General features: G+C 41.7%; 1 protein-coding gene and 1 long non-coding RNA gene across 4 annotated transcripts in view; one reads left to right on the plus strand and one right to left on the minus strand.

Moving 5' to 3' along the window:
• Window positions 1–21,114, minus strand: part of SYNJ2 (synaptojanin 2) — a 51,915-nt gene that overhangs the window by 17,828 nt on the left and 12,973 nt on the right. For 2 of the 3 annotated variants that reach the window (XM_083434034.1, XM_083434035.1), the window contains 12 exons: window positions 20,608–20,833; window positions 12,709–12,792; window positions 11,243–11,304; window positions 9,634–9,730; window positions 6,823–6,995; window positions 6,483–6,564; window positions 6,039–6,188; window positions 5,788–5,953; window positions 3,717–3,908; window positions 2,499–2,580; window positions 1,671–1,811; window positions 113–305 (listed from right to left, as the gene is read on the minus strand). In XM_083434034.1, coding sequence (XP_083290160.1) covers window positions 113–305; window positions 1,671–1,811; window positions 2,499–2,580; window positions 3,717–3,908; window positions 5,788–5,953; window positions 6,039–6,188; window positions 6,483–6,564; window positions 6,823–6,995; window positions 9,634–9,730; window positions 11,243–11,304; window positions 12,709–12,792; window positions 20,608–20,833 — 1,648 coding nt within the window. The remainder of the gene's footprint in view (window positions 1–112; window positions 306–1,670; window positions 1,812–2,498; window positions 2,581–3,716; window positions 3,909–5,787; window positions 5,954–6,038; window positions 6,189–6,482; window positions 6,565–6,822; window positions 6,996–9,633; window positions 9,731–11,242; window positions 11,305–12,708; window positions 12,793–20,607; window positions 20,834–21,114) is intronic. The other variant, XM_083434033.1, reaches the window with a different exon arrangement.
• Window positions 8,538–15,869, plus strand: LOC310674706. The gene is made up of 3 exons (XR_014509720.1): window positions 8,538–8,913; window positions 11,086–11,278; window positions 15,741–15,869. It is a non-coding gene; the product is annotated as an uncharacterized lncRNA (long non-coding RNA).

Consider the following 21,114-nt stretch of genomic DNA (forward strand, 5'->3'; position numbering starts at 1 on the left):
AAACGGGTGGAACTTTACACCCACCCGCCCCTGAATATATTCCTTTTGCTCTGATAGTTTTCATGGGTGAGAATTCAGCACAACTCTAAATAAAACATTTCAAGAACCTCACCATTGGAAAGCTCAGCTTCTGTGTGATCTCTTTATAGTCCTCATTCCGCTCTTTCACCTGAGACTGACCAGCTGTCAAGTGGCTGCATAGAAAGCATAAGCTGGTGCTATGAAACTGAAAACGGATGGCAACTGCTCCTTTATTGCCAGCTTTCCCTCCCATTCCAGTCTTCACTGTGTCCACTGCTACATCCCTGGGCAGGAGAGAACAGCCAAAGACAAAAGGAAGCGTTTGCTAAGGAAGTGTAAAGGAAATACATAGAACAATAGGCACAGTAGACTGTCACTAGGTTGGATGGCCGTCTGTCTTGGATGCTTCAGTTGAGATTCCTGCATTGCAGGGAGTTGGACTGGATGACCCTTGGGGTCCCTTCCAACTCTATAATTCTATGGCTCCATGACTAGCAAAGAAGGTTCCTGTGCAAGCCCTGCCAAAATGAATGAACATGGAAGGTCCAATGCATCTACATGGGCCTTACAAAAGAGAAACTGCCACTACACTGACTTTATCCAGCTCATGTATTTATAATCTTGATGTGATGTCACAGAATTACGCTCCAGGTCTCTCCATCTAACACTTGTGACTGTCCTGTGGCCACACCCTCAACGCCCCTGCTTCTGACCCTCCTTGAGTGTTTTTGTCTGGCTGAACTGTGTTTTGAACTTTGATAATGCCTCTTGCTTGTGTGTATGAAGGACGGAGCAGGGTGTTTGTGAGTGTGTATATCTGTGTGCATGGCAACTAGCCTAGCATACAAAGGTAAACTTTACATTCATTGCTCTGCCCACTTTCGCCTCTGGCTGCACACTCACCAGTCGTATGTGGCCACTGGGAGATTTCCCAGAATAAAATACAGCCAACTCCCCTCACCTCAATAAATTTTGACCCATTTTTCACCCATTCAAAACTTCAAAACTCTAAATCACATTTGGCATAACAGCATTTCTGAACCTGGGTTTTTTTTTTAAAAAAAAGTTTATTAAGGCTTAGATGGAACAACTGCCTTGAAAGAAATATATAGAATTAAACAGAAACATTATATATATTTTTAATTTTGCTCACACGCCTTTGTTAATTCTGCCATCTATCTAGCCAGCCATATTCAAGACGCATGCCATTAAGCTTGCCCTAAAATATAGTTTCCTTAATGGAGGGCATGTCCAATTTGAAGACATATCAATAAAGATTCCAAGACTCACTGGTTGTACTCTGTGAATTATTCAAGCAGAATCCAATTCAAAGGGAGCAATTCATCAATCACAGTTCCTGCCCATATTCTTTGAAAAGGAATGGAGTTTGCTGCAAGAATTACAGTTGGTAACAGGATCCCAAAAGCAGAATCCTTAATTCAGTGGGTCTTACTTATATTTAGGATTTCAGGCTCAATCACGGATTATGAAAGTTTCTTTTGTTAAACAAAAACAATGTGTGTAATGCAAAAGCAGCATGAGCAAGAGTGAGTAAATTCCACTTAATAATTATTTCCCTTCACTTTCACCAAATTTGCAGTGAAAGAAGACTTCTACTTGCTCCCAGTTCCCCACTGCAGGGGATATACCTGATGAAGGGGACATGGAAAGGTCGTACAAAGATGAAGAGGCAAACACCAACAAGCTGTGCTGATGTCAACAGAATGTATCGATGTGTCCTGGAAAGGGCTTTCTGAAGCTGTTCTCCCCACATCTTCTTATTAGTTGTGCTGCAGCAGGTGAACACAAGCGTTAATTGCAGTAGCAGGAAAATTGGATAGGGCATGAAATAGTCTTCACTGGATAAAACACAGGGTTAATTCCAGAGCTTATAAATGGTACCTTATTGATAACTCAGGGCTACATCAACACTTTATCTAACTATCATGTTCATACAGGATACACCAGTCTTACTCTGCTCCAGAGCCCCTCTGTGTCTCCACCACTTCAGGCAGATAAGACAATAATAGACCAGTTTCTAACAGAGATTCAGAGAAATCAGCATTTTTCATTTCATTCTCTTTCTGCCATGTTTGAAAGGCTGCAAAATCATAGTTATTTATTGCAATGAATAAAGCCCATCTGAGTGTGGTTCACGTATGAATGAACATAACTTGATTATTCAGCACTTGATGATGTTCCATTGAATGAATGAATGCAGTTTCCATTTAAATTTATTGTGCTTGAATTGGTATCAGGTGATATGAAAGATTTATTTGTGGTGATTCATCTTTGAAGGCTCATGCATGCATGACAATCATCACTTGGTGCCAGAGTCAACAGGTGATGAGCATGCATATGTGAACCAGCTATTAGCATTTTGTAAATTATGCACGCACCACTACACAGAGTATAAGCAACTATGTCAATATATGATATGGAGTATAATACAGTTAAATAGCTCAGTTTAAGCATACCTAGCATTCACAATATTCCCAGCATTTAATTCTACCATCTCTTCAAATCCCACGGCAAATATGTCGGCTGGACAATGGTCATCTATGGTAACAGGAGGGGGGCGGGGAAGAACACATACAAAAGTGAGTTGATGCTTTGTGAGTATGTTTCTTTTCCTAATGTAAAAACAAAATAAACCATGGTTATTAACCATGGTTAAGTGATTTCAGTGGTCAACTGGTCAAGTTGAGAGAGTATGTGAGAGACACTAGTGCATTATGCTTGCTTTCTGTAGGCACAGAAGCACATACCCAGCTTTTAGTAAAAATGCCCACTCACCCACAATGCAAGCAAGTATGATTCTAGAACAGAACAGGGTTCTTCATCAATGGGTTCCCATGTGTCACTGGACTGCATCTTCCATAAACCCCAGCTAGCTTAGTCACTGATGGGAGTTATAGTCCAATAGCCTGTCGCCCAAGGTTGCAGAACACTGCCATAGAGAAAGGCAACAGAACTCACAAAGCCCACTATTATTTCCCATGTGGAGCTTTGGCTTTTTCTGTGGTGGAATGCTTCCCTCTATTATTATACTGTATATGATAATCCTAATACTGACTTAGATTTTCAAATATTGTTCACACGTGCATGTTCATCACAGAATCCCCCTTTCAGACTTGTCTACCAATCAGGGGGTGAAATTCTGTGTTGTGCTCTTCCAAACAATCCATCTACATAAACATTGTAGCTTGCCAGGCGGAAAGATTCCTTCCCCTCTCCTCTTCTAGGGGTTCTCCTGACCCCCAAAATCAATTTTGGGGAAAGGGGAAGACCCATTGCACAAATGGAAGTCTTTGTACAGGGTTTCCACTGACAGGGCTGATTAGGTGAATCCCACCAGGGGTGCCTTAAATGTGAACTAAATTCCAGCTTTTTAAATGGGGTGGAAGTATCTTAGACTACGGGGGTAAAACTTACAAGTCCCTCACTTTGAGTGGAAAATATACAAATGCTGCATTTTCAGACTTCTCTATTAACCACATTATCTTGGACTATTTATGAACAAAACTAGAGGGTTCTAGGTGGTGTGCAAGTACCCTAACCATTTTAATGCCCCACAAACTGAGTTAGAACAAATACAAACATAGATACATATGTATGCATGTATGCAGGAATATGATATGTGTGTATGTAAGCACAAACACGCTTGTCACTGCATGACTAGTGCTCTTTGTTACCTTGAAATTCTGAAACACCAGAAAGCTTCGGGGAATCCAGTAACCAATCTGTTAACTCGCTGGTACCAAGGATATTGCTCTTAAACTGTTTGCCTCCATTTACATTCCAAGTCCCCATAGCAACACGAATTCTCTTGAAGTTTGTGAATTCAAACTGATGCTCTGACATGGCTTTCAAAATGCTAGGAGTCACTGATGGAAAGAAGGGGGGGAAAGGGGAGTGGGATTTCTGCCATGAAATAAAACGGACCATATGAATCATCAGAATACCAACATCTCTCCTGATCATTGCTTTTGTTGGCATGCCTTAAATCACTAGGGATAAACATTTCAGGCTATGTCACAAGCCACAAGTGATGCTCTTCCTCACAGTTCATAAGCAGGAACATGAACAGTTTGGGAGCAACTGGGCAGCTTATGAGGAAACGTTAAGCAGGCATTAGTGCTCATCTGCTGTTGGGCATTTTGCAGACTGACAGCGCAATCCTATGCATGTTCACTCAGAGGTAAACTTCCATTGTGTTCAGCAGCATTTATTCCCAAGAAATATACACAGAATTGCAACCTGACAATCCAAACCAACCTATATCTATTTTTGTTTTCATGCACATAGTTGTATTATTTTAAAAAGTTTTAAAAGACATCATGAATAGGAGTGTGAAATTGTAACCACTAGAACAGGCACACTGGTTACTCAAATTCAAACACCCAAGTGTCTGAATCAGTGGTACAGAAAGCCCAAATATATGCACTGGGGACAAAAACCCTGAATGTCAAAAGGTTCAAACGTCAAAAGAAAAGGAGGGTGGGTTCATTGTATCCTGCATATATGGTTTTAATTATTGGTGCAAGTTGGATGCTTGGATTATACTTTCCCAGTATACTTTCCCAGTATAGTTTCTGTCTCTCTCTGATGTTGTTTTACTATTATAGGTCTCATGCTGATGATCACCAGGGCAAGATGGTCTGAGCACATAGCACAAATATGGCATGGTTGTACCAGCTACCAATTAGTTTCTACGCCCAATTCAAAGTGCTGGTTTTGACCTATAAAGCCTTATGCAGCTCAGGACCCCAATACCTCAAGAACCATCTCTCCCCACAAGAATCAACCCAAACCTTGCATTCCTCAACAAAGGCCCCTATGAGGGAGGTGAAAAGGGTGCAGATGTTTTATCATATGTGGTGGTCCTGTAGTGAGGTTAAAGCTTACTGGGAAATGATATCCTGTATAATGAACTGAAAATGATGTTTAAAATAGCATTTATTTTAAAAATCAGAAGCTTTTCTTTTGGGAATTATAGGTGTAGAACTACCCAAACAGTATAGAAATTTATTTATGTACGCAACTACAGCTGCAAGAATGTTACTTGCCCCAAAATGGAAAGAAGAAGTCCTGATGAGAGATGAATGGATACAAAACTTACGGATTATGCAGAAATGGCAAAACTTACTGGAAGAATAAGAAACCAAGATAACAAACTTTTTTTAATAGAAGAATGGAAATGGTTTATTGAATATCTACAAATTATAAACAGATAAAGACATTAACAGGATTATTGTAATAATCTGCAGTTTCAAAAGAATATATAATCAAAATGATGAATTAAAGAATAAGTTAAGTTAATTTAGAATATGCAGGAAATGATAAAATAAATTTAAGGAAACTGCAGAAAGAGGAAGTTGAGGTTTGAAATGTTAGAATTATTGTTAAACTACTGAAATGTATATAAATGATAACTATAAATAATTTAAATTAAAAAAGAGGTTGAAGGCATGAGTATGGGTCTTTTAAGTGACGGCCCCTAATTGGTGGAATGCCCTCCCCCGGCACCATCCCTAGCTGTTTTTAGGCACCAGGCGAAACATTATTATTCATCTAGGCCTTTGAATTTTTATTTTAGTGGGGGGATCTGTCTTATCTGTCTTTCTGTCATGGGGCAGAGTTGGAACTGTCTGCCTGTCTACCTATCTTTTACATATACTATTTTCATTGACTTTTGTCTGAGCTGCAGCTGCTAATTCCTTTACACACCAATACCAAAAATAGTCAGAGCTAAATCTTACTTACTCAGCAATGCCGTGTGGTCCATGAGCATCCTCTCTTTTTCCGCTTGCTCTTCACTGTAGAAATCACCCATAAGCAGCAAGTCAATGGCTTCCTGTTTCACACCATCAAAAAAGTTTGACTGGATTGTCCGTGACACTGAGCGCGCCCCGTCCTTGAACTTCCCAACCTGTGTAACAAAAGGATTAATAGCATTCATTTAACTCACAGCGACAGCTTCCAAGAATATGACGATTATCACTTCTCTCCTCTACCTTAGCTTTTCCATCCAAGGCACGGCTGCCTGTAAAAATCCTACTTAGGTTGTGTCCATTGAGGGCCCACATTGCTTTATAAGACTCCAGGAAACGTTCAACTATAGGCTTGGAGTTTAATCCCAGGCTCTCTAGCTGAGTGAACAGAACCTGGATGAGAAAAAAAGAGGAATAAGCCTGAGAGAAACAGATAAGATCACTGCCCTCATCATACCAAAACTTGCTGCTGGTTGTTACATTAAGGATTTTGCTCAGGATATTAATCTCAAAGCATAAGAAAGAGCCCTGCTGGATCTGACCAGAGTCAAGCATCCTGTCCTCACTTTGGCCAACCAGATATGTATGAGAAAGACACAATCTTTCACCTTTTCACAAGATTGACATAATGCAAGCATGAAAAAGAGGGGGAAAGCATTCCTGTAAAATGTCTGGTGGATTACTCACCTCAAGTGCTATGAAGGACTGAACGGTGTTAGTTCGAGCCAGACAATCCAGGCAGTTGGTTCGCAAGGTACCCATCTGTTGACTTCAAAAATCAAGTCAAAGAATGAAATGATTTAGCGTTCCCACAAATCCCAAAAAACAATTACTTTCTAAAAACCTACTGAAAAGGGAAGAAGGGAAGAAGCAGACACATAAATATGTAGAGATTTGGGTTGTTTACTGTTAGCTTCCTTTGCCGCAATCCAATGAGGATGCAACCTTCATATGCAGAGTCCATGCGCAACTGGAAGCTCGAAAAGGAAAGCACAAGCCATTGGTATCAAAGGGTTAAGACACTCACCGGAAACCTGCATGCTCGCCCTTGGTGAAGATGCCTAATTCTTCCCAATGCAACTTCAGCTGAGGCCCCAGCAAATTCTCAAGCTTCTCCATTTTCCCACCTTTTGCAAACTGGTGGTAATCAAAATTAATCATGGGTGTGTCTCCTGCATGGGATGATGCCCAGAGCAACTTCTAATTGCAAAGGAAAGAGACAGAAAGAAAAACCTTTTTGCAGAAAAATATATATGATAATATGCACTGAACTGCTGTTGAACCATTTATACCTAATCATGATGCTTAGTTGTAAATTCAACAATATTCACTGTATATTTTAAAATTCAATTACCTTAGCAAGAATGCAAGATATGCTGCTGCCCCCCCCCAAAAAAATACCAGCAGAAAACCCTCCAGGTGCACTGTCAGAAAGCCACATGAGGCAAAGTGCTTATACTGTACATTTATTTAGTGTTTCTACCCTGCCCTTTAAGCTGCATTGCATATAGGGAGAGGTATAGGTGCAAATGTTTCAGATTGAGATATTAAACATGGCTGCATTCTTGCTTCCTGTGTTTGCTCACTTAGAACTATTATCAAGCTCATTTCAAAGTTCAAATGGCCAAGTTCCAAAATAAATTCAGAAGAAGAGGCGCTTCAGGCACTGACGGTGTTAAGAACTGCTTATAACTAGAGGAGAGTCATGCTTCCACAGTCTGTTACTGCCGTTGGATCTGTTTCTTTGGTAACTGCCCACACTTCAGTGACTATTTACAGACAGCTGCATTAGGGAGCATACTTGGGAATGATATCAGACTAAACCATTACTATCTCAGCATGAATCATTGTTCAAAGTATTGTGCCCAATTGTGCAGCTGGGCTACTCATTAACATTACAGAGAAATGACAAATTATCATCTCTAACAGGAATTACAGGTGATACTGAGAGGGAGGATAGGACCTAACAGGGGAACAATACTGACAATGAACACAGTGGGAGATTGTGAAGGAGAAGAAGTGGAACCACCTGAGGGCTCAGTCCATGCTGATGCCTCAACTTCCCCTCCACATGGGGTAGAAAGTAGAGACTGTAGTGCCTGTATAAATTTTATGAAATGAATGAATGAATGAATGAATGAGGGTTTGGCCAGCATCAGTTGTAGTGGCTGGAGCAGAGTGCCCAGTCTTGATCAACAGGCTTTGATCAACAGGCGTTGATCTTTGATCAACTTGCTTGTGAGGAACATTGTCTCCCCCTTGGAGAAGGAGGGAGATACAGCTCAGACACAGCAAAGCATCACACATTTTTGCAAACCACTTAGAGGTTTTATTACAATCAAGTGGTATATCAAAACATAAAAGGTAAAGGTACCCCTGCCCATACGGGCCAGTCGTGTCCGACTCTAGGGTTGTGTGCCCATCTCACTTAAGAGGCCGGGGGCCAGCGCTGTCCGCAGGCACTTCCGGGTCACGTGGCCAGCGTGACAAGCTGCATCTGGCGAGCCAGCGCAGCACACGGAAACACCGTTTACCTTCCCGCTAGTAAGCGGACCCTATTTATCTACTTGCACCCGGGGGTGCTTTTGAACTGCTAGGTTGGCAGGAGCTGGGACCGAGCAACAGGAGTGCACCCCGCCACGGGGATTCGAACCGCCGACCTGACGATCGGCAAGTCCTAGGCACTGAAGTTTTACCCACAGCGCCACCCGCGTCCATATCAAAACATATCAATTGTTAAATATATATTTTTTAATAAAAGGAGGGGGACTTCAGGTCCACCTGGGGTACCAATTTGGGTCCAAGAAACCATTTATTCTAAACTGTGCCCACCTGTCAATTAGGTGACATCACAGTGATGGGCAGGTAATGTCACGTGGTGGGTAACAGTGGAAGCTTGGTTTGGCTGTTGCCCTAGTTCACTGTAGGAAGCCAGCATGGACAATGATCACATTGAACACATCCTGCTCTGTGTGAGTCTGTGAGAGAGTCTCCTGCAGGGAATGCCTCTGCATACCAGAAGCCTGCAGAAAGCAGGATTGAACTCCCCGTGCAACAGCTGCTGTGTGGGGAGTTGAAATCTGTTCATTATCTCCCTGCACCTGCCAACTCTTAACAGGTGGGCAAAACTACCTATGGGTCAAAGTTTGCCTGCAGGGTGGAAGGAGATAAAAGATCTGGCTTGCCAGGTCAAAAAGGTTCCTCAGGCCTGCCACAGGGCAAGGGGGCTGTTGGGTGGGAAGATTAAAGACAATTGCAGTAGTTAATTGTATGTGTTCCTCTTTCTTTTCTCAGTGACAAGTATGGTTGGAATTTCAAAGGCATACTGCTATTTAATTTTTAAAATATTTAAAATACCAATAATATGATCTGGCAAACTCTGCTTTAAATGGAAATATCCTTCCTTTGGGAATGTTGATGATTTTCAAAGAACTGATTTTTTAAATATTTTATTTAACAGAATTTATCATCAGCAGTTATATAAAATATAGCATGTATGTTAAAATTACCTATAAAACCCAGGTGTTAAAAATCAAGCTAATTCAATGTTTTCCAAAATAAAATCAGCAATTTAAAAAGCATAAATTGTAAAATAAAATAGCATATTAAAATACATGTAAAATTTTCATGTCTGTATAGGCTTAATTAACCAAGAATGGTTTGCTTTATCAGTTTAACTGATGTGCTTACAATGACATTTACAATTGACATTGTGATGGTAACTGCAAAGGTCAGATAAGAATGTATTTTTAGCAAACATTCATACATACAAACTTTATGAAGTCTCCCAAGAATCCCAGTTATACTAAACAAACATGTCTTTGCTCTTTGTTTTTACCTTGAAAGCCCTGTTGAGGACGTCCTCTCCTCCTTTGCTTCCTAACAGGTTAACTATCACTTGTTTACCATATTGTTCTTTCATGAGCATTATATGCCTGCAAAAGTAGAAACAGATTGCTTTGGTTTCATAAATATTCGACATGCTCTCGGATGGAATCTACCCTAGTAGATTGTGAAAATGCTTTTTTTAAAAATCGTTTTGAAAAATGCATTGAATTTGCTATAGCTCACAGTTGCCATCTGGCGTCACAGTTGTATATTGCACTTTTCAACACATTCAAAACATTTTATTTGCAGCTGTATAGCTGAGTCTTATAACTCTTCTTAAAACACGTGATGAGGAGCAGGGGCAGCCTTAAAAACACACACAACTTTCTCTGAGAAGCATTACAATGGACTGATTCCCTCCTATATCACCTGAGTTGCTCTACCTGTGGGATCTTCATCTATTTCAATAGCCGTTCACCACTCTTTGCACACAGCCTTCTGCCATTTAGCTGGCTTTAGTAGTTCCTAAGAGGTTGTGCAAATGCAAGAACAGCTTATTATACAGGTGGGGGTGGGGGAAATCTACTAGTCTTCAAAACCAACTGTGCAATAAAGGTAGCAAATGCACAGTTAACTCTTTTTTTTTTTTTTTTTGGGGTGGCAGATCAAGATATCTTCCTTCAAGGTATTACTAGTGCTACAAAATATCCCACCTTTCTAGCACACAAACTGAATTCCCCTCCCTATCCCTAAAAATGAGATTCTTCCCTCAACTGAAGCATCCAGCGCTGTTTGAAGTGTTACAAGAAAAAAACCTAAAATCCTTATTTTATTCCAGCTGGGGAGTGGGATGGGTGGGTTTGCAAGCATATGCGTGCAAACTATACAGGTGCTTGATATGCATGCTGTGTGTGCTGTATGTGTTCATAGTGACGAGTTGCGTGTGCGCCAGCTCCAGCCAAACCCAAAACCTACTTCTCATCTGGCCCCACCTGTCACTAGTATGTGTCCCTTTGGGAGATGAGGGTTAGGCTAAAAAAAGGTTTCCTAACCCCAGACCTAAACTCTGATTAAGACAATAATTTCAATAAGCCTAGTAGCGTTACTGTCTTCAGATGTAGCAGCCACAATGCAGACGGCTTCTTTTTCTCCTTAGCGAAACCCCTGACATTTGTCCCTGCTCCACAGCCAGATGCTGGCATAATGACCAGCAGGAGTTCCTGAGCAAGAGGAGAGTGGACAGCAGCATGCTGACCCCACAGCCAGTATTTGATCCCTTATATATGGTTAGCTCAGCTGGTTAGAGCGTGGTGCTGACGACGCCATGGTTGCAGGTTCGATCCCCATATGGGCCAGCTGCATATGCCTGCATTGCAGTGGGTTGGACTACCCGATCCACAGGATCCCTTCCAACTCTACAATTCTATGATTCTATGGTTAAGTGTTATGCCTGCACTTGTAGGGATTCAACCAAAATGCTTCTCATAAAAAGGTGAGTTTTGAAGTGGGATTTGAAAGAAGAAAGATGTGACACCATGAAGATGTTCTGGGAAACCCTGGAATGCAAACAGTAACATCTGATTTTACTCAGTTATCAGCAGCGTCACAATTAAACCTACTTGTCAAAAGCAGGAGCATTAGCTTCCAGGCCTCTGGTGAGTTTTAGATGATGGGAGCCAACCTAAGTGGATAACAATGAAAATAATAGAAAGCAATAGTTTTAAACATGAGTCACTAGATGTCTCCCTTTTTCATTCAAAGAAAATGTTCCTTTATTATCTCTTAGCAACCACACTGCCACCCCCATATGGCACTCAAAGCACAAATTACACATTTTATTAGCAAACAACACTGACAAATGAATGCAAAATCATATTAACACCCAGTGAATGGCCATGGTTTCACCTTGCCCAGAATCCTCTATCTAACTGATCCTCCAGTTGTCAAAGTGAGTTTCCTTTGGGCCACCAATGAATATAACAGGCATAGCTGCTGAGGGAAACACCACTGTATTCATTGCATTCTTGAATCTGTCCCTAACTCACATTCCAGAGCTCATGTAAGCATCTATTCTGTACATACACAGATATAACTGCTGTCTTAAAGCACAGACCATGCCTGAACCACTGCAATTAAAAAATAAACAAGCAGAAAGTGTTGTCTTTAGCTAGCCAGGTTTGATTGTTTTAAAGGAGAAATAATCAGCTTATAAAAAGTATTTGAGCTTACAAAAACAAACAGGTCCAGTTTTGAATAATCAATATTTTTTAAAATATACATATTAAGTTTCAGGTTAACAGCTTTTTTGTATAAACCAGACCATATGATCTTCCAGAGTGATATAGAGATGGAGCCATTCATGATTCAAATATAGGAGTTATTCTCTAAAAACAGTTTTAATGCAATCTGTAGGCACCCATTTCAGGTTGTGGCTGACAAAACTGCTTTTGGTGCCTCCCTTTGTCATAGCCAATAGTGCTAGACAGTGGCCTTTATAAGAAGCACTGAATCACAGCACACAAGTTTTTGTTTTTTTTTAAAACACAATCTAAAATCTCAGCACCTTGAATATTAATGTCTCCAATGTTGGCATAGCAACTTTCAAAGTTACCTTAACCACAGCATCAGGCCTCTTTGACATCTCAGGGGCTGTAAGATAGATCACGTCTCTCTCTACAAGGTCAGAGACAGAGCACCAATAACTGGAGAGGGAGATGGGTACTTCCTCCCTGCAACCGGACCCCTGGATGTCCTGGCCCAGTTGATGCCAAAAACTCTAACCATCAGTAGGGCCAAAAGGAGGCATGCCAAGGGAGGACCAGGAAGCAGCTTAGATTCAAAGACATCACATCCAGATCCAGGGGGAAAGACAGACATGTTCAGCAGCCCCTCAGACTCTTTATTTTCTTCCCATTATTCCCAGTGGGAAGGAAGCTCTTAAATAATAACTAATCAAAGTGCAAAAAAGGATGGATAACATTCCTCTGTTCTTGATGCTTGGTAGGGCATTGGATATGGTGGTTAAACTGCCTACAATCCCTCCTCTTGCCTTGAGACTGCAGCCTTAGTGATTTTTGCTACTTACATGTAGCCCAGGTTGCTCCCAAAATAGTGGAACTGAGCCTCTGATTTGAACAAAGGAAGAAACATCATTGTCCAAATAGATAGTCTACAGAAACAAAAGAGATAAAGCATATTCAGATCAATGCAATTTTTTGGCCACTTCTCAACTATGTGTATGACTATATTGATTGAAATGCAAAGCTAGATATCACTTCAGCTTGAATATGAGGTATCTTCAGGTTTTGTTTTTTTTTAAAAAAAAATGGCAAAAATACATGGGAAATAAGACATCTATTTGGACCAAAGAAAAGAATATGTGCTATTTAGTCAACTGGACAAATTTGAACAACTAACTTGCTGTTGATATGACAAGTATGAATCTGGGATGGCCAGTCTTTCAACATTAGGGTTTATGTATGTTTAATAGTTGGATGAATGAAAAAGCTTTTGCTGAGGAAGATTTTCAAATCCTTGCAGACTGCAATACAGGAATTTCACTGGCTGCAATGCCCTCTTATATGCAAATACTAAAGATACATGAGTCCTAAGGTTAAAAGGCTAGTTATTCTAAAATTTAATATAGATTATTATTTTTAAAAATATTAGCTACCCCGATACATACATGCAGGCAGGCACAACCTCTCTCTCTCCCGCTCCCCCGCCCCATCCCCGGAAATGTCACACATATTAGGACCACTCTTGGGTAGTGGTAAGTGGATGTATTAGCTTCACTTACAACACTTACTAATTTTTGTTAATCACACATTGTGCCTTGGCAACATGTTAAGTAACAAAAAGCCTGAGGACCGTCAGGGAAACAAAATAGTTGGGCTGACTAACTTGGTATTCATCTCCTTTCCCAAGATCAATTCACTATTTTCCTTCCCCTCCCTAACCACTTTTATTTTTGTGATGATCTGTAAAAAAATTTTTTATCTCAGAACAAACAGTATCGCCAATACTTATTTATTTACTGCATTTATACCCTGCCCTTCCTCCAGGGAGTTCAGGCAGTGTACACACTTCTCCATGTTATCCTAACAACAACCCTGTAAGGTAGGTTACGGCTGAGAGATTCTGACAGATCCAAGGTCACTTGGCGGCCTTCACCACACTGGTTGGTTGGTTGGATGGATGGATGGCTGTGAGTGCCTATGTCTTTGCCTCCCCCAGTACCCATATCCAATTTTAGGCCAGCTAAAAGCAGAGATGAAGGCACGGCCCTGGAAAGAATAGCACAATGGCAAACTTAACAGCGTTGGCCTATATTTAGCAATTAAATCCTGGCCCGTTTCCACCTGCGATATATAATAGTGGTGTCATTGTTCATCACAAAGAGCTTTCAGCAAAGAAAGGGTATCGGACAAGTCACCCAAGAGCCTTCTTTTATAAGCACGCTGCATTGCTCAGGATGAAGGCAGACAGCTGGATCAGCACCAATGCCCACAGGGGAAATGTGAACACAAGGACCATCACTGGTTTGAACAGTATAACTGCACTTAATTAATGGACTTCATGAATATGGTGGATGCCAGAGTGCTCATGATGGGCAAGTCCCATCCCATCAAGGGAATTTTCTATTTCATTCCTTTTAATAAGGATACTATGAGAAAATGCCCAGGACCACACACAGGTTTGTGCTCTGTTCTGACCACTGAAGCAGCTCCAAATATTACAACGGCTGCTGTAATCCTGGCGGCTGCTGAAGCAGCATTTCCCCACAGCAGATCTGTAACATGTGCACATCATGCACAAGTGAACACCCGTCTTTTGCACACTTTAAATGCCATTTTTAAAAGTGATGGGAAAGGTAGAAATGGCTAAATCAAACACTTCTTTGGGCACATGAATCACACTGAACAAACTAAATGCCTTAAGTGGAGGCGGGGGGGGGGGGAGAGAAAGGGAGGGGAATATGAATTTATATTTTTCTGTAAGAAATCCCACAAAGAGAATCCCATTCTTCCCCTGTGTCATATGCCACAGAAGGAAAACTTTAGGCTCTTTCTGGAGATATGAAAAAGAATGTAAAATAATCTACCAATGGATCTGGAAGCTGCTTGCCTTAGGAGGCTGCTAGGTCTATTTGCTCAGTATTGTCAACACTATCTAGCAGGTGCTCTCCAGGGTTTTCAGACAAGAGAGCCAGTGTGGTGTAGTGGATAAGAGCGGTAGTCTCGTAATCTGGGGAACCGGGTTCACGTCTCCGCTCCTCCACATGCAGCTGCTGGGTGACCTTGGGCCAGTCACACTTCTTTGAAGTCTCTCAGCCCCACTCACCTCACAGAGTGTTTGTTGTGGGGGAGGAAGGGAAAGGAGAATGTTAGCTGCTTTGAGACTCCTTCAGGTAGTGATAACACAGGATATCAAATCCAAAACTCCAAGAGTCTTTCCCAGCAAATCCTACCTAGAGATGCCAGAGATGGAACCTGGGTCTTTCGGCATGCAAACCAAGTGCCCTACTGCAGTACCCTGAGTGGGAAAATGGCACTCTTCCCCAGCAGCGTAGCTAGCCGCTCGGGTGCCTGGTGCAGGGGCATGTCCTGGAGCCAGGGGTGGGATGATCTGCCCATGGGGGTGAGCCTCTCCGATGCCTCCCCCTCAGCTGTAGGGCAGCTGAGGGAGAGGCAGTAGGCAGATGCAAGTCCCGTGCTGCCATTTCAGGCAGCGCAGAACCTGCAGGTGCCTAAGCCACCACGTCACTCCTAAATAATGTCGTGAGCCCATTTTTAAAAAACCTCATTTTGTCACACCCCCCCCCTCATTGATGACACCCAGGGCAGACCACAGCCGCAGCACCCCCTTCCTCTGCCACTGCTCTTCCCTCCCCACCCCCAGCAGCCCCAATTTCATATGACCTGTACACTGGTTGTCAAATGCCTCCCCACCCTACCTTCTTTCAGTTCTCAGTCTTGCAGTTTTGTGTGTTCCTGCTAGTTTTATCAGGCTTGTAAACTAAAATGGCCAAATAAGTTAAAACGTTAAGTGTTGGCTTCAGTTTAGAAAGCAAAAAGACTTGAAATTGGTTTGTTTTCTTTTCTTCGCCTGTTGCAGTGAGTCATTTCCAGCCACCAAAAAAAAGAAAAAAAAGAAGAGATGACTCATAGCCAAGCTGAAATGCCAGAAGGCTAACTCGGTGGGAGACAAAGGAATACCATTTATGTATAAAAGAGCTGCCTGGAGATAAAGCTAATTGTTTCTTTCTCTCCTGAAACCAGGGGAAAATGTCAGAACTAATGCAATGTAAAGGGGTCAGAGAGCCTTCCCTCAGCATCCAGGTTCCTGGGGTGCCATTTATTCATGAAAGAGGAGAGCCAGCATGTCATTATGAAGCAAGTGGAAACAATTTTTTCTCCACTGAATTAGAAGCAGCCAAGTTATTACTTCATCACTGATTATCCAGTAGTCTGCTAAGAAAGCAGGAGAGATTTTCCTCCTAGGCTTGTGCATTCCAAACTGGACTGGATTCGAGCCATTCTGAGGTGCAGCCCTGTTTGGAAAGAGTGCAGCGGCTGCGAGTGATGCATATATAAGTGAATGAGAAAGAGGCTGGCGGGGGGGAGGTGGTGACTTCACCCAATGCCTCTTTTGCTAGTTCCAGAGAGAACGATTCTCGCTAACTCTATCTAGCTTCCTTCTCTCAGCTTAATATTTAGGGCATGTTTTGGGTGTGTTTTAAGCCAGAATGCCAACAATCGCTACCACATGGATATATGCCACTTTCCAATATCAGCATTAGAAAAAGCGTTTCTGTCGACTCAGGTGACCTGATGAGACTGATAAGGGTGACCCATACCTTTCCCAGATCTACGTTTACAAGAGGATAGCAAGTGCAGATTTATTTTTCTTCTGGGTCTGCATAAATAACAATCTCATACCTATCAACTATCACTCTCTGCCAAGGAAGTGGGGCAAGCAGTAATGTGAGCATACCCTAATAGTCACTGCCTCAGATGAGAGCTTCACTAGTAGAGGTTCTGGGGAGAGTCAAAGGATGGGAAACAAAAAAAGTAAACAAAAAAGTTAATGCAAAAACAATGTAAATATGTGGCTAGAAATGGGGGGGGGGAATGACCTCACTGCATTTTAATCTGTTTATATGAATACCCCCCTAGACAATATGGAGCCAATTATCATGTTTTGATAGCCTAGTTCCAGAATGACCACATGATTAAGTCCCCAGTTACAAGAGATTCAATATCTTCACTTCTTCCAAAATTTAAGTCATGTCATTCCTGTAGCAGTGATCCAGGTTAAAAATGGTGCTCATTACTATTTCTAAAGTAAAATTTATATTCCATATTAAAGTGACTGAATAAAGTTCCATGGAACAAAAATATAGAGCTCCATTATTCACTCAAGTGCACTGAGCAGCAAAGGCATAATCACTCCTTTTTCTCCATGCCCTTTTTCCAGTTTCAAATATCTCCTAACATAAATATAAGGATAAATTGAATCTATAAAGGAAGCAATGCTTTCCAGCAGTGGTGGGGAACCTCTGGCCTGCAGACCTTATTAAGACTGGCAGGCCTCTGCATTTGGCCTGCAAGGCCATTTTGGTCAAGCCGTGCCCACCTGCCCTACATATATATATGGCATCAGGTGCGGAGCAGGTTAAGATGCAGCTCTATGCTGATTGCAAAGCCTTGTGCCCTTGCAAGTGTGTCTGTGAAGTGTCAGTGTTTGCAAAGGTACAGAGTTTTGTAGGCTCTGCCAATCAGCTGATTGGCAGAGCTTGCAAAACATTATGCCTTTCCCCACATGATTTGATTTCAAAAATGGTTAAGGTGATGTCATGGTGACATCAGGTAAATGACAGGTGAATGGTCCACAGGGGACAGGTCACTGCAGCATCCACCACCCCCCACCGCAAACTGGAAATGATTCTCCATCCCTGCTCGACAATCATTCTCAAGCTTCAGCAAACAATTGCTAATCCTTTTGGTCTGTCCTCAATTGTCCAACATCGAGCTTCTTTGCATGGCCTTGGCTTCAACTATTATGAGAGAGGGAGAAAAATGCAATTGATAGCTGCCAACAGGCTTATTCTTCATGAGGATGCTTAGCCCTCAAGGCTGATACAATGGCGAGTTGGACAATGAACATGAGAAATCCCTTGCAGAAACCCAACGATTCTATACACTTTTTAACCCCTGAAGAGAAGTGCAGGTGTTCTTGCAATGTGACAATAGTGATACCCGACAGTATGCAAGCTATATTTTAGTCACTGTATCCCAGGCAACAGGAGCCTTAACGCTGAAAATCATTGTCAGCTCCCTTCCTCCTACTCTGCTCCAGGCCTCAAATTATCTTAGCATCATATAAACAGTGTTTTTATTTGACTTGTGTTATTTGAACATTAGCATGCACAGAAGAAATCATGTTCGCTACATAACTAAAAAAAAGAGAAAATAATAATGCCAAGATCCCCATAATATTATCAAGGCTGAGAGCCAGGCAGGTGTAGAGGTTAGAGTGTTGGACTAGGACCTGAGAGACCAGGGACTGAATCTGCACTCGGGCATGAAGCTCACTGGGTGACCTTGGGCCAGCCGCCCAAGCCGTCCCTTGCCCCCCTGAAATATTTGAGGGGGCTGCCCCCCCCCAAGTTGACGGCACTGCCATTCAAATGGTGTGTGTGTGCCACATCTCATGATCAATTAGGTGGGGCAAAACAAACCAGTAACACCCAAGCCTCCCCAGACACATTTAGATGGCTATAGAATGTTAACACTGGCCTTTCAGGAACTCCACTTTCTACATCTCTTTACAGCTTAGCCCAGCCTACCTCACAGGGTTGTTGCAAGGATAAACTGGGGAGAGGAAAGAACCATGTATGTCACCTTGAGCTCCTGGGAGAAAAGGTGGGATACAAATGTAGGGAATAATAAATAACTAAAACTGTCTGGAAAATATAAAAGCTACTGCAATGTACATGCAGCCTGCAACCCATAAGTCAGGCACTAGTAGAACAAGATTCCATGCGCTCTTTTTCCTTTTTGCAAAATGATTAAATATGTTGTATGAATACAGGTACAGTTTGCCTTTTATATGCAAGCATTTGAATAAAAAGCTGTTTATGACGCCAGTAGGGTCTATAAAATCAGCACGTTGTGATTAAAGTTATCACCTGTTTTGCTTTCTTGCATTGTTATTGAAATGCTTTTCATAGGCCACAAGTCCAACAAACATAGGTGCCATTTGGATCTCAAGGTTGTGGGTTCGAGCCTCACGTTGGGCAAAAGATTCCTGCATTGCAGGGGCTTGGACTAGATGACCCTCATGGTCCCCTCCAACTCTACAATTCTATGATTCTATTATACTTCAGTTTCCATAACGATGCAAAGGAAATGTCCATTATCCTTCCCAGTTTTCCTCTTTAAGACAGTAGGTGCATGAACATCACTCGACAGCTTCATTTTTAGTGAGTAGCATTTCAATCCCGGATCAGCAAACACTACCCCTTGCCAGAGTTCCCCAACAGTGCATTTTCTCTTACTTACGCCCCCCGAAACAACTATCCATCTTCTAGCACATTGCATACCACAGCATCATTTCTTATGCAGATGGTATCTCAATAGCTAGATACCAAAATGAACATTTGGACAGAGCTTAAGTATAAGCTAACTAGAGATCTGTCCTCCCTGACACACTACCCCAGTTTGGATGCAATGAAAATCTCTAGTTAGTCTAAACAGGAAGTGTCTGTTTCTAATCCTCTCCTCATGGCCATGCCAGAGGAGGGAAGAAGGGAAGAGTTTTGCTACTGCTCATGCACGTACTGTTAAAACATGGTTTAGTATTATGATGTGCAAAATAGGCCTCTCAGTTACACTGTGGAAACAAGGCCCCAACAGCAAAGTATTTCAAATCATTAGCTTAATGAGACAGATTATAATGATGGTGGTGGTGATGATAATTCCTTCTTTAGCTGTAAGAAGAAATAATGCTGCCAAAGAATTAGATATATGTATAGAAAGCAGGGGCATCAATACTTCTTAGCCAGAATGCTAACCCCCAATGCTCAGGGGTGTGACTAAAGATAGACTTATACTTTTGCCCTCTTGCACTGTGCTGTCACTGAAGAATGCAGGGATCCAGTCACAGGAAAAAGGGTGAGTTGAACCACCTGCCTGGTAGTTACGGTATCATGGTGACAAACATTACACTCTTGATGACAGGAATTCATGATTTATTTTTGTTTTAAAGCAGAAGAAAGGATAACAGAGAAGAGATTGACACAAAAGCAATATATGATCATTTCAAAATCAAACCCTGCTCCATAATTTTTTTAAAAATAAATTGCCTTTTACGATACCATAGGGAAATGGTTAAAATATGTCATAAAATACACTTTACATTTGGGGGTGGGTTGGTGTTAGTGTCCTTGTGAACACAAATAAACTCACATTTCCCTTTACCTGTGCATGAGATGTTTGGTATGGACTATTAAAGCTTCAGGAAAGAATCTCTGATTAGAACCTAGTCCAGTCTACAATCCTTATGGGGAAAGTGTGTGATAATGAACAAGAAGAATTTATTTTGCTTCTATTCTTCCCCACTCAGGGATTTTTTTAAATGTACTGAAAAATCACACTCCCACCCCCCAACCGCAGAATACACAAGTTCTCAACTGTAAATCAAATGGGGGGGTGGGAGGAATGCAAACTCCAAGCCAAACGAATTGAAGAGGAGGGAATGGAGTGGGTGTATTCTTCTGTAGACATGTGTAATGAACAAAAAGGAAAAAAGCAGAGTTAATGAACATACTGTGGGCGGTTAGACACTACTTCTGAAAAGCACTTGCTAGCTTCTCTCATGTCACTTGTCACTGTGAAAGATGTCATCCTGATCCCTCAACTGCCACCCCACTTTGTGTAAATGCAATCAATTATTTAGAGACATGGGATCCAGCCCTTACCTGCTCTGTCTCAGCAAAGTTAGAAACGTGGCCATCATCATTGACTCCTCGTATGTGAAACCGGGCACCAGCTCTCTCGCAGCTGATCCGGGAGATGAGACAGGCCTTTGCCTTCTTGTGAGAAGCGTACAGAGTGCGAATGTCCACCACACCACAGATCACTTTTAACAGCCAATCAGAGCAATTCACCTGGTAGTGTTTAAAGGGGACATGCAGTAGCTGGTTCCTGCAAGATTCAATAATAATCACTCACTAGGTGTACTATATATTATTAACAAAGCTAACTTTAAAGTATTATCCCTTGGTAAGGTTTTATAATTTATTTGAGTTCAAGCCACAGAAAGGATTCCAGTCTTGCTTGTTTCTTGCCAGAAAGCCAATATTACAGTGAAGATAAACCTTGGGAAATATTCTGTTAAGGTAGCAACTCACAGAACCACAGACATTTTAATAGGAGGATTTCATAGTTCAGGTTGTGACCTGAAAAACTGCAGTGCAGGTTCAATG

Source organism: Podarcis tiliguerta (genome assembly GCF_965153285.1).
Source record: "Podarcis tiliguerta genome assembly, chromosome: 3".
NCBI lineage: Eukaryota > Metazoa > Chordata > Lepidosauria > Squamata > Lacertidae > Podarcis > Podarcis tiliguerta.